General features: G+C 48.1%; 1 protein-coding gene across 5 annotated transcripts in view; it reads right to left on the bottom strand.

Moving 5' to 3' along the window:
• Positions 1-14,059, bottom strand: part of diaph2 (diaphanous-related formin 2) — a 324,298-nt gene that overhangs the window by 119,658 nt on the left and 190,581 nt on the right. For all 5 annotated transcript variants that reach the window (XM_028959481.1, XM_028959484.1, XM_028959485.1 and 2 more), the window contains 2 exons: positions 8,539-8,640; positions 6,096-6,335 (listed from right to left, as the gene is read on the bottom strand). In XM_028959481.1, coding sequence (XP_028815314.1) covers positions 6,096-6,335; positions 8,539-8,640 — 342 coding nt within the window. The remainder of the gene's footprint in view (positions 1-6,095; positions 6,336-8,538; positions 8,641-14,059) is intronic.

Here is a 14,059-nt window from a genome sequence, read left to right as displayed (position 1 = left end):
ATAACTCCACACGTGTTCATTCACAGTTTTGATGCCTTCAGTGAGAATCTACCAACGTAAATGGTCATGAAGATAAAGAAAACACGTTGAATGAGAAGGTGTCTCCAAACTTTTGGCCTGTACTGTACCTTCTGTTTACTAGAGTAAAACAGCTTTGGAGGATCATATAAAGGATTATATAGAGGCGATATAAAATATAGACCCGTCTTTGTTTTAAATGAACCAAGTAGGTACCTCCACCCAGCTTGTCTACTTCTATTTGAAAAGAGCTGATTTAGATTTTTTGTGGTTATTAATTAAACTAAAAAAAAAGGTACAAAAATCCCATGCCGATATCAAAGAATAATGACCAAACGTGTACATGAAGGCCGATTGACACAGTCCAGCCCTGTCGGGTGGTCAGGCATCGCTCGAGCTGGAGTGGAAGTAAATAAATGAACAAATGAGCGCAGAGCAAATAAATAAATGAACGTTCCGGCCCGCTGCTCCGGCAGCGTCTGCGCCGGCTGTCTTCCTGTCAGTATTCCAGACACGGCTCTCCTCTGGTGGCCTTTGTGACTTTGCCTGCCGATCCCGCGCCCCTCTCCGACTCTCAGAGGCGGCCGCCAATTACCGCTGCACATTTCACACCGGCCACGTCCGCCCCGGCGGTAATCTCCTTACACAAATTGCATCATCTGATCAGACGAAAGTTACGATGTTCCACTAATTTTCCGGCGAAGAGACTTCAATTTACCACCCTTCCACCAAGAAAACCTCAAATCATCGTCTAGACATTGTCGCCTCCACATCTGACACAACGTTGTTTCTGCGTCGTTTCAACGTTGTAAAAAAAAAAAGTGTGGAACCATGGGCCACGTTGTGAGGGTACCCAGAGCTCCACTGCTCCACCGTGCTAATATATCTGTACATCTGAGGGGATTTTAATCTATTAGCCACTCCTGAAACTGCTTTGAAATGGGACGATGAGGCGGGGGGGGGGCTAAGGAAGAGGCACGCCGGCCTAGTCGGATTTCGTGAACATCCCCGTCCCGTCCGTGCGCTTTGTATTCAAGGACGAGCGAGGCGAGGGATCCTGCATAATGAGCTGCTCTCAAGCTGAAACACAGAAATATAACAGAACAATTAACCAACACAAGACGTGCGCAGCGCAGGGAGTAAAGCAGTCTCCCGCCGAAGAAAGGAAGGACTGTCTCTCTGATCGCTCAATTAAAGAACGTTCCGGAAGCTGCGGTCGCGGCATGCCAGGGACTGCGGGGTAGAGGCGTGGACCTTCACGATTACGATTGTCCATGCATTACTTTACATCATGCTTTTTAAATACGAGGTTGAGGTTTGTTGTCATATGTACAAAGTACAGCGTACAGAGCAAAGTGAAATTCTTACTTGAAAAGGACACGATACACAGAAGACATAGACGACAAAGTGGTGCAGCAGCAATAAAATAAAGCTGCATAAAGCGAATGTGCATAATTTAAAGTGTCGGTGCACAATGTTAAGTAAGTTACATATCGTAAAGCGTAAATCGATAGAACCACAGTCACTGTGTGTTGAATAGCCTGATGGCTACTGGGGTAGAAACTGTTCCTGGATCAGTGTTGTGCGTGTGTGGACTGTCCCGAGTCTCTTGCCTGATGGCAGGAAAGTAAAAAGTGACAGTGGTTAGTTTTGAATTTTGACATGGCGGTGACATGAGAGTTAGATCCGTCTGAACCCGCCGTTTTGATTTTCCTGGCTTTCGTGGCGTCAGGTAGGCGCGGCCTGAAGCACCAGCATTCGGTCGGCTGAACACGCTGCGTGCTTTCTTGCCGTCAATTTCTACCCAAATTCCAACGAATGTTGAACGGCGGTGAAACACCAACCGAACGCAGCTACAGCCGTAATTGGTAAAAACGTCGTTTTGGACGTCCATGCGGACGAGGCCGAACTCGTCCACAGTAACCAGCAGCGTCATTATGATAAAACCGGTTATCCGGTTCCGCGCCGCACTGGTCACCCCAACCGCAGGGCGCGGACGCCATCGGCAGCCGGAGCAGGGATCCCGGGGTCTGCTGCGAGGAGAGCGGGCGCGTTTTGTACTTTTTTCTCTTTTTTTTTTTGTTGCAAGAATGACAAGTGCGAACCGAAGAGCCCGGGGCTACTCCTCTGGCAGCGGGCAGCTCGGGGCCAGAGAGCAAGGCGGGGGAGTTCAGCTTGACCACAACAACGGCACGAACACAACAGTATCTGAGACAAACAGCTGGCGGCGGTGGGAGAGAAGCAGCCCTCGGCGGCATTGCCTTCGCAGCCTGGGCCGTAAACACGCCTTGCTAAAAAAGTCCAGGGTCATGTGACCCAAAAAAGAAGCCGTGATGGCATCCAAAGGCTCCGAACTCCTCTCATGATAAACGAGCGGCCTGCGACCTGGGAGGGGATCAACACGTTTTCCGGATAAGGAGCTGTAGACCACGTATGCGCCCGCCTGGATGCGCTCAGCTCCCAGAGGATCCCAAGACAATCCGGTTTTAATGAACGTAATGTCTAATTTAAAGCCCGTTTTTATCATAGCTTTGAAAATGGCCGCGGCCGCGGGTTGATTCTTTATTTTTTTTTTCCGTTCGTGCTTTTTCTTCCTCCCCCCCTCCCCCCGTGCTTTTTTTTTTTTTGCTTTTATTTGAAGTCGCTGTAATCTTTGTGTGCATTCCTCAGAGTCTACCTTTTCCTGAAAGATGTCAAACCACCTCTACACAAGTTTCTTTTTTTTCTTTTTTTGAGAAGTTTATGACAAGAAGGCAAGAATCCAGAGCAGAGGGCTTTAAAAAGCAAGCGAGAGAGAGAGAGGGAGAGAGAGAGAGAGTCGGGCGGGGGGCAGGAGGAGGGTTTTATTTATTTATTTTTTCGTCTCTCAGTAAGATTAAAGTGAAGTGAAGCTTAAAAGAGGCTGGATGGCCTTTGTGTGTCTGGGAGATGATGGCTGGAGATGAGTGCCGCGGACTGGTGGTGGATAAAAAAAACAGACCTTCACTCACAGCAGATGCGGATAAAGCCCACTCAGGCTGTGTTGTGATCAATGCAAGGTGAAGCCCCCTCTCTGTTTATTAAATCTGCACACACAGATGGATAAGCGAATGCCTTGCCTCATTGTCCAAAACATCCATATGTGCAAGGACTAAGCAGCAAACATGACAAGGTGCTGTTTTATCATGTCCTTTTATGTATTTGTGGTGGTTGTTTTGATTTGAAATAACTGTGAATAACGTGCATACTTTTTTGCAAGGGATTATTGGTATTCACGACCAAATCAGAAAGCACCACTAGAGGGAGCATGTGATTCAGGAAGATTGGATTTTTATTTTTGCCCCCTAAATTATGGTATATTAAAATAAATGTGAGCACGGCGAAAATACTGGACTCGGAAGCTGTAAAAAGTGGTGTGAGTCTCCTGATTGGATGCTGTGGGGCCCGGGGTGGGGTCTCTCCTGCCTAATCAGCTCATTAGGTTGCTCAACCCTGCCCCTTTGGACTCCATTCAGTTGATTGACCTTGGTGAGAACGTGGCCATTTCTGTCAATAAGAGCCCAATCAGCCCCCTGGGGGCAGTTCTCCTTCTCCCTGTCCGCATCTCCTTGAAGGCCACTTCGGCCTGATTCAATCATCCTGGATGAATGTCAATGTGGTGCTGAGATATCACAATACCTCCACATCAACCATCCGTCCACATTTCTATTTATTCCATTTATTTATTGGTGGGCCACATGTTGACCTGATTGGCCAGCTTGTCACCATGTTTGACTGGAGTCAGGTTTTCTCTAGCCGCTGTTTTAATCCGCTGAATTACCCAGCCGCAGCGTGTGCCGCTCACACACCCACCTCCACCTGCCACCTTTCCTGCGAGATGTGAAAAGACACGACAGCCAGTGCAAATGGAAATCCAGCCTGACATCACATGACCGGAGAGCACTTGGTGCCACGGGAACCTCTGCCCTGTCCCATTCGATACAAAACTGCCACCAGCTGGTCAAAAAACGCTGGCCCGACCTTGCCCCGAGCCGTGGCAGCCGCATCCTCACCGGCGGCGCAAAGTGACAAACTGAATGGCGACGTGCATCCACTCAGCGCTAGTGCTAACGCTAACAGACAACTTGCTGGACGCTTTTACTCATAGTGCAGAGACTAGATTCTCAGGAGCATACCTGGTCCAGCCCTACCTGGATAGATGGATTCTAAATTAAAAGAGTGAACGAGTCAACAGAGTTGCTCTGCTATGCTATGTTATGCTAATGACAATTATTAGCATAATTAGGATTGCGATGGGCAGTTATGCCTTCATGTACCTTAGTGTTGGTGTTTTACATAAAAGTGTATTGCCTAATCCTGGTCTAGCCCTACCTGGATAGATGGATTCTTAATTAAAAGAGTGAACCAGTCATCATATGTCGCTCTGCTATGCTATGTTATGCTAATGACAATTATTAGCTTAATTAGGATTGCGATGGGCAGTCATTTACCTTTGTGTTGGTGTTAAGCAAAAAAAAAAAAAAAGGTCCATTGATTCACCATGCAGTGCATGCTGGGTAGTGAGCCTAGTGGGAACGTTTGCTGAGGGTTTGATTTATGTTTCATTCAGAACCTTTGTACAGACATCAATAATGTTCCGGTAACATCTGACAGAGAACATTTCAGTGAGTTGGTATGTTATTTATAATATGAATCCACCGTAATTATCCTCATTAATTGGATACTGAACTGATTCATTTAACGATAAATTCGAAGTTCTTCACTCAGGGTTATTTTTGTCGTTTTATAGCCTCTGTAGACACTCAGTAATTTTTGCAGTTCAACTCACCCTGCAGCAGTGCTTTATGGGGAAATTAATCACAATTATTTGGGAACCGATTGCAAATGAGAATGCACCAAAAGTTATGCAGACTTTTAGAGTAATAGACCCATTAGTGCCCGACATATGATCAATAATGTAGTTATTTTATACAGTAATGTTCGATAATGAAAAATTTCACCGGACAGAGGGATAGACAGATAGGCCGCCAGACGTTTATCATCATCGTAGGGCCGCGAGAGCCACACGCCCGCTCCCTGTAGCTCAGACACCTGTTTCACTCGGCCAATGAGGCGCCGCGACCACGAGGCCGTGCGCACAACTCACTCCCCTCCCTAATGAGCTGGCAGGGGGAGCGATGGTGGTCCTGCAGCCAAACGATTCAAGAGGAACCAGGTGTCCGGCTCAGAGAGCGGAAGCAACCGGCGCTGTTTACTGAAGTGTTTACTGCTTCTGAAACTCCACATTCATAAAATCCAATGACCCCTGTGACCCTGTATCATCGCAGTCACACTTTCTGGAGCTGCTCCTGACTATTTGTTCCTAAGCAACCATAATTATTACACTTCCTTCCTACTTAAAGCACAGGGTACAAAGTATATGGATACACATTAATAAAATGGGAATGGTTGGTGACATTGAACACATTTTATAAGTGGTCAGAAACTTGTAAATAACTCATGAAAGAATAAAGTTATGTTAAAGCCATTGAACACCATTGTTTTTCTTGTGAAATTACCAATAAATTTGATGTGTCACATGACCCTCTTCCTATTGAAAAAAACAAAAGTTGGATCCAAGATGGCCGACTTCAAAATGGCCACTATGGTCACCACCCATCTTGAAAAGTTTGCCCCCTCACACTTACTAATGTGCCACAAACAGGACGTTAATATCACCAACCATTTCCATTTTATTCCCATTTTTATCCATATAAATGGCCCACCCTGTACTATCCAAGATGGCGCCGGTGAGGTCGGCTGCTGTCTTGACTGCTCCGACCTCGTTTACGTTGTGTTCAGTTTACACATTTGCAAATCTTCACCCTACTCTTTACATATAATTTATGTTTAAAAGCATAATTTTGTAATATTTGTTTATATTTGCATATTTGTAATACTTGAATACTTGCAATATTTGTAATATTGAGATCAATAGCAGCTGCACAAGCATTTCACTGCATATCATACCGTGTGTGACTGCGTACGTGATAAATAAAATGTTTGTATTGTGATTCTGACATATTTGTAATATGTCGTTCCACGAACGTTCCCACTACCTTGCAGAGGAAGCTGACGTTGAAGCCGAAGGTCTGGGCGTTCCTGGAGCCGGCGTTCATGAAGTTCCCCACCAGCAGAACCAGCTCCAGCAGCCTGCTGAACTTCTCGCTCTTCTTCATCTCCTCGCAGGCCAGCGTGACGTTCATGATGTCGGGCCGGATGTTGTTCACCTGCTCCTCGAACGTCAGCTTGAACAGGATGCCGTTGAGGCGCGAGCGGAGCAGCTTCACGGAGCTCATCTGCCAAAAAAAAAACCTTAATTACGTTCTCAAACTTCTGCGTGAGCACGGAAGACAATGCCGGTGCTTTATTCCAAAGAACACCTTCATTTTGGTTTCCAGTGAAGAACAATCAGTGTTTCCAGGTTCCTAAACACGAATCCCACGCAAGGGCTGCGCCGTGTACACCTCGAAACGCGGGAAAGCGGCGGGTGTCGGCCAGAAACCGCTGACCAGCGAGACAAACAAACGAACCCGCGCGGATCAATCCCCCCCTTTCACTCCGGGCCCGTGGGGCTCGAGGAGCAGGATGACATTTTAGCAACGACGGATTAAGGGGAAAAATCGAGGTGAAAACAGGGAAAAAAAAACGATGTGTGAGTGTGTGTGTCTGTATGTGTGTGTGTGTATCTGTGTATGTATGTCTGTGTGTGTATATGTGTGTGTATGTGTGAGTGTGTGTGTCTGTATGTGTGTGTGTGTATATGTGTGTGTATGTGTGTGTGTGTGTCTGCATGTGTAAGTGTGAGTGTGTGTGTGTGTGTGTGTGTGTCTGCATGTGTAAGTGTGAGTGTGTGTGTCTGTATGTGTGTGTGTATCTGTGTATGTATGTGTGTGTGTGTGTGTATGTGTGTGTATGTGTGTCTGCATGTGTAAGTGTGAGTGTGTGTGGGTGTGCGTGTGTATGTATGTCTGTGTGTTTCTGTATGTGTGTGTGTGTGTATGTATGTGTGTGTGTGTGTGTCTGCGTGTGTAAGTGTGAGTGTGTGTGTCTGTATGTGTGTGTGTGTATCTGTGTGTGTATATGTGTGTGTATGTATGTGTGTGTGTCTGCATGTGTAAGTGTGAGTGTGTGTGTCTGTATGTGTGTGTATCTGTGTATGTATGTGTGTGTGTGTATATGTGTGTGTGTGTGTCTGCATGTGTAAGTGTGAGTGTGTGTGTGTGTGTGTGTTTGTATGTATGTGTATGTGTTTCTGTATGTGTGTGTGTGTGTGTATGTATGTGTGTGTGTGTGTGTGTGTGTCTGCGTGTGTAAGTGTGAGTGTGTGTGTGTCTGTATGTGTGTGTGTATCTGTGTGTGTATGTGTGTGTGTGTCTGCATGTGTAAGTGTGAGTATGTGTGTCTGCATGTGTAAGTGTGAGTGTGTGTGTCTGCATGTGTAAGTGTGAGTGTGTGTGTGTCTGCATGTCTCCCCCCGCAGCGCTTATTCATGTTGGTGAGCAGGAAGTGGATCTAGCCCCGCCTCCTCTCCACCCCGGCCTCTCTGCACATGAGAGGGCGTCACAATAAAAGGCGGCCGAGCCGAAAGTGACTTATTTCCCCGAGGAGCTGTGTGTGCTCGTGTTGATGAGGCGCTTTACCGGCAGAACCCGGTCGTAATCGCTCACGGCGCCGGGGCCGAGGGAGAGACGTCCCGCGTCCCCTCGTTACGTCATTAAAACAAAGAGCAGAAAGCCATCCGGATCTGGAAACAGCTTGCGAGATTATGGGATGGCACATTCCACGCGTGACGTGGAAGTCGAGCCGAGCAAAAAAACGGGACTAAATTTAGCCCCGGCGACGGGGCCCGGTGACGCGAAGCGGGGCTCTGGAGTTGCATCATGCGAGCGGCGGAAGGACAGAAGCTTGTTGACAAAAGCTGCGCGCGGCAAGACGGGCGCCTGAATAAATGAACATTTGCGTATCGAAATGGAATAAAAGGGCCGGGCCCTTCAAAGTTCAGGGCCCTAATCACGCTCTGCATCAAAACCAGGTCCTTGGCCTTCATTATTCATCAAAATCCCGTCTCCAGTCACTCACGAGCGGCGCTACTTGATTTGACTTGTCATAAAAAATGCCCTTTATATTCTCCGCCTGTTAATTATACATTACAGCGCCTCTTTATATATTGAAGAGCAGTGAAACTGCACGGGGGCCCGGAGGCAGGCTGCTCTCCGCCGCTTTCGCTCTTAATGGCTCAATTCTTCACTTCCCGGCCCCGCCCTGCCATCGTGCCGAAGTCGAGCGACCCTGACGGGGATAGGGGGGGTTCTGAGGAAAGGGCCCGAGCCTCTGAATATGCACGCGCCCGTGATGGGAGGAGAAGCGACAGGGATGAAGCGGAAGAGTGAGAGATGGTGACAAGAGTGAGGGATGGAGATGGGGAGGGTGAATCGATCCTCGGCCGCGGTGACAGCTGCCAGCTTTCAAGGTGGCCGGGCGTCTGGGCGCGGCACTCACCACCACGCCAAACTGCTCCGACTCGCACAGATCCTCATATTCGCCCTTCAGCTCGGCCAGGTTGCTCAGCATCTTCTGCTCCGGAAGGTTCTTTATCAGGTTCTGCAGAAGAATGCACGGCAAAAGAGAAACCACGGGTTACTTATAATGAATATCACATTGTAAAATGTGCAAAAAAAAACCCGATAAAAATAATTTGTAAAAATCTTTAATTAAAATTGCATTTATATGCATCTGAAAATAAAAACAATTCTTTCTATTTTGCTATCGTTTTACATATTAATGCTGTAATGTTACTGTTAACTGGTTTTATTTATGTTTATGTATTTTTTTAAGGTTTATTTTCATTTTTAATGTTAATTGATACAGTTTTTTTGCGGTATTTTGCTACTTTTTTTATAAGTAGTATAAAGTGTGCTCTATGGGTAAAATTCTTCATTTGTAACTATTATTGTTATTATTGGCAATCGTTTAACGAAATCCTGCTCCACTCCGCCCCAATTATCTGGAAAGGCATCATTGACGATAAGGAGGACGTGGCAGCGTGTGGGAGCCGTCATTTTCCTTAAATGTTAATTGTGCACGTAAAGGTCAGCCAAGTAAATGAGACGCCGCGCGGCAGCCCATTCCCGGACGCGGGGCGTCCGTTCTCGCCGCTTTCCGGAGCCTCTCTCCCTCATTAAGTCCCTCGTTTGGCCGGAGCGAGGGCCGGTCTGGCAGCGGATGGCCGGAGTCAGCGCGAAGACGGTAGCTGGAGTGACGCGCCGCCCTCAACTTTCGCCAGGCCTCTCCGGATAAGGAGCGTAAACAGGACTGAACAATCCTGAGCTAAAGCAACACCAGACAATAAAATACATTTCGGCGCTGAGGTTAATCTGATAACAGCGTGGGTCAAAACGCCTGTTTATCATTCAGTGTTCGGTTAATTCACGTGTTAGTACGATTACAACTACATTAAACTACAGGGTGGGCCATTTACATGGATACACCTTAATAAAATGGGATGGTTGGTGACATTGAACACATTTTATAAGTGGTCAGAAACTTGTAAATAACTCATGAAAGAATAAAGTTCCGTTAAAACCATTGTTTTTCTTGTGAAATTACCAATAAATTTGATGTATCACATGACCCTCTTCCTATTGAACAAAACAAAAGTTGGATCCAAGATGGCCGACTTCAAAATGGCCACTATGGTCACCACCCATCTTGAAAAGTTTGCCCCCTCGCATATACTAATGTGCCACAAACAGGATGTGCCATAACATTCAGCATTCATCTCATTTGCAAAAATCATTTAGGTGCTCAAATGCACCGAGCTGTAACGTTGTCCACTTCACCGCTCGACGTCCAAACAAGTTGACAAGGGGCAGAGATGGATGCTGTGCATGTATACTGGGACGAGGACAGCAGTCCCATTACATGTCCAAGTTGAGCTAGTTTATCTCAACTAAACGGTGCATGAGGGCGCAGTGACTAGCCGGGCTGCTGAATGGGAAGTTACCACAGAAGCTGACCAGCACTGACCAATTACCGCAACCAAGGTAAAGCGTTGCACTTTGCCTTCCTTTGTTCATATCCATTTCTTTGAAAAGTAACGTTTCATGATTTCCCCAGGTAATGCGGTGTTTAAATTGAGTGCAAACATTTTCACATTTTCCGAGCGTCTTGCTGAAAGTAATCGTAGGAAACGCATCGCGTTAAAGTCCCCAGAGGTGGGTTCCCTGCCGCATAGTGGGGCGCGGCCATGGAGGCATTCGGGCCATTTTCATTTGAACAGTTCCGCTACCTATGACGCACGGGCGACGTTTCCAGAATCAGTCCTGAAGGGCACATGAAGCCATTTGGACCTATGGAAGGCGACGTTGCCATGGGAACGTGGTGCGCCTTATGTAGGTGTCCTTCAGTGGCAGGGAGGGATTGCCAGGGATCAAGTCGGGATTTGGAAGAAAACTGCCCCGGCGTCTTCGCCGCTAACGTTCGCGGCAGCTGATTAGCGCGGCGGTTTCTCTCAGCTGTTACTTGCGGTGGCTGTTGTTGCCCCGCCCCCCGCAGCCGCTTTAACGCCGCACACGCGCCAAACATCTGTCGCAAAGCGCGGGAAAAAAGACACATTTCTCTGCAGCAGCGGCCTTGCCCGGCCGCGCGCCCCGCCATACGGGGGGATTTGACAGAACCCCGAGCCTCCAGACGCGACGTGCATCTGGGGTGAGATGATACGAGGCCCACCGCGACAATTAACCCGCCGTCCTCGTGCCAGGGCCCGCTCCCGGGCGCCTGGCGAGGCGTGAAGGGGGCGGGCGGGGTCGAGAGGGCAGAAGGGGGACATTTTTGATGCGTGATTGAAAGAACGCGTCTGGCGGGCCCCTCCTGAGGTAATGGCAGGTATGAGAACCCCAACGTGCAGAGAGTCAACACCAGACCACAGACACACGAACAGACAGCGTTCTTTTCGGCAAACAAAACATCTCGAGTTACAGTCCCAGGCGTGGCACAATCGATAAATCCCCTCCGCCAGCAATAAGCGCTTTATTACAGCCGGTGAATTCGAGCAACGGGGCGGACTGGCGGGACGTCGCAGGCAGACAGATGTGTGCCGGGCGGCGGCTGGGGCGGCTACTGATGGAGGATCCCGCGGGATTCGACTGGGAGCTGAAATCCCCGCAGAGATTTGAACTCGGCGGCATCACCTGACTAATGAGAACATTAATGGCTGAACGTGACCTCTGTGAGATGCTGAAGACGCGTTTCTTACCGCAATAAACCCAACCTGTTGAAAAGCATTTCTTTATCAGGTTTTCGTGTACGGCTAATCAGAAACATCTCAGTGATAAATATACGCCGGAATTTTGCCGATATATTCCAAAATAAATTGAAGAACGCTGATTTGAAAATACTAAAGGTGTCTTATTATGCAGTGTCATATAAGAAAGCACCACAAGACGGCCTGGAATAGACATTTACATTTAGAGCATTTACCAGGCGTCCTTATCCAGAGCGACCTACAGTCAGTAGTTACAGGGACAGTCCCCCCCCGGAGACACTCAGGGTTACGTGTCTTGCTCAGGGACACGATGGTAGTAAGTGGGATTTGAACTAGCAATCTAATGAAAGCTCCATCCCTTTTAAGCATCTTGTAAACATAAATATTAAATCCATCTAACTTGTGGTCTTCTCCTTGCCTTAGTAAACATTCCACAACCTATTTTGTATCTGCTATTCCAAAAAAAAAATTGTTATTCCAAAATTGGGGAAGAAAGAAAAGCAAATGTAGTAACAGCTACCGCACGTTAATAATTAAAACCTCAAAACGAATTTGCATTGACACAGAAGCGGCACGCGCCGATACGGGGGAATATTTAATCCGCCCGGAGTGGGACGAGGAGGTGAGAGGCAGTCACGTCTGTTTACGCCGCGTCTGCCAGATGTGATTGCCTGACGTTTCTCCGCCTAATTGATTTTCTGCCCGATTCCGGGAGGCGGCGCAGCGCGTGGCTCCGTCTTTTGTGCGCCGATACAGTAGGCCGGTGGCGCGCCCTTCCCTCAGATCATCCGAGGAGGCATCCGTTTAAATCCGCACCCCGGTTATGCAGACGTGAGGCCCTCTCCACAAGTTTCGGAACTCGTAGACTAAACCGAGACGCCGTTCCACAGCAGAATGTGACAGATGGAACCTTACAAGTGACATGGTGTAGCATTATCCATATTTTAATATTAGGAGTCATACGTTTCACCCAGCGGACTACCTTCGATGAGGTTTAAAAGGGGGAGGAGCCTGTCCCACCTCATTCGGGATGATTAAAACGCTCCAATTCAAGCCTTCCACTAGTAGAATTTGAGGACATGCTAACGGAAGAGATTCCCTCCAAGTTGCATCCTGCGTTCTTGCTTATTCCAACAAAAGTTATTCCAAAACATTTGCTTTAAACTTTTCCCAGACTTCTTCCCTCTTTAAAAAGCCTTTGAAGGATTTGAAGGATTGCGAGCCGCGTGGCAACGTTAAACACGAGCGAAGGCACTTAAGTCGTGCGAAAAGGCGGTAAGTCAACCTGATGGGCGCTGGTGACAACCTTGTGGGCCGTAATGTTTGCATTAGACTAATCTGGTGAACGGCACGACGACATAATCCAAAAGCCGTTCCCATTCACTTAAATAAGAAAGTTAAATACATACGGAAATAAAAGACAGGAAACACTCCTGGTGTGTCACGGAGGTCCGCCACAGCCGGCGACTGACAGGCGACAAACCGGGGGCGACAGCTCCCGAAACCGCTTTAAATTAAATGAGAAATAAAAAAAAATGGATTATATTTGGAGGGCTGGTGAGCGATAGAGTTGGCGACGCTGACAGAAGTGGCGTGACATTAATTTTGTCTTTCGAAAGAAATTTGCGGGCGCGCGGCGTGCCGGCACCTGTGCCCCCGCTGCTCTCGTTATTTATTTCTTTTTTTCTGCGGATGGGATTAAGCAGATGTTAACCGGGAACGCCAAATCGGCCTCTTCCACCGCCGCTCTGTTAAAAGAGGCCACCGCTTTCTGCCGGGTTCGGGCTGACCCCATGCCGGCACGCGAGGGCCCCGCGGAGCTTCGGGAGCTTTTCCCTGATTTCCATTTCTTGCCCTCACTTGGGTGAACCTGCGGCTGTGACTGTATAATGTCCCAAGCGAGGTTCCCACTGCGACCCGACTGGACATGAGTTTGGGTCGGGAAAACTGATAAATGTTATATTCCCCTAACACAGAGGGACAGGGACACAGGGACAACGTGGTGCCGGTCCCAAGTCCGGCAAAATGGGGAGAGTTGCATCAGGGAGGGTAAAACCCTTGCCCCTGAATCCTGCTCCAGAAATGGTTCAATAAGAGACAGGACGTGAGCACCACCTCGTGCAGCGGTGGCCTAGCGGTTAAGGAAGCGGCCCCGTAATCAGAAGGTTGCCGGTTTGAATCCCGATCCGCCAAGGTGCCACTGAGCAAAGCACCGTCCCCACACACTGCTCACCAAGGGTGATGGGTTAAATGCAGAGGACAAATTTCACTGTGTGCACCATGTGCTCTGCTGCTGTGTATCACATGTGACAATAACTTCACTTTAAAGCATACGTTTGCATCATGTTTTGAGTTTTTTTTTCTTTGCATCGGTCTTTCAAGGCTGGACGCAGTCGGTGGAAAATCTGTGTCCGTGTTTGCGTGTTGGCTGAGGGTTCAGCTTTGGGGCTGTAGGCTCGCGAGTTCTATTCGGGTTCGGGCCCTGCGGGTCTGATAATCGCGGTGCATCATGGCGCTCATCGTAATGGACCATAATTACAGCCAGGTGACGTGTAGTCGCATCTCAACACCACAACAGGCGTCGTGTCCACGTCCCCACGTCCCCACGCGACCATCCACAACAGATGGGCCACATTATCAGATAATTAGCTTCTAAAATGCATTATGAATCTTACAGTTTCATACCTTTAGAGCCTTCGTCAACGTCAACCGTCAGAACATGGTGACGTGCAAAAGGCTGCGCCGCTATATCACATC

The sequence above is a fragment of the Denticeps clupeoides genome, chromosome 18 (assembly GCF_900700375.1).
Source record: "Denticeps clupeoides chromosome 18, fDenClu1.1, whole genome shotgun sequence".
NCBI classification, from domain to species: Eukaryota; Metazoa; Chordata; class Actinopteri; order Clupeiformes; family Denticipitidae; genus Denticeps; species Denticeps clupeoides.
This window is presented reverse-complemented; position numbering and strand designations above follow the sequence as displayed.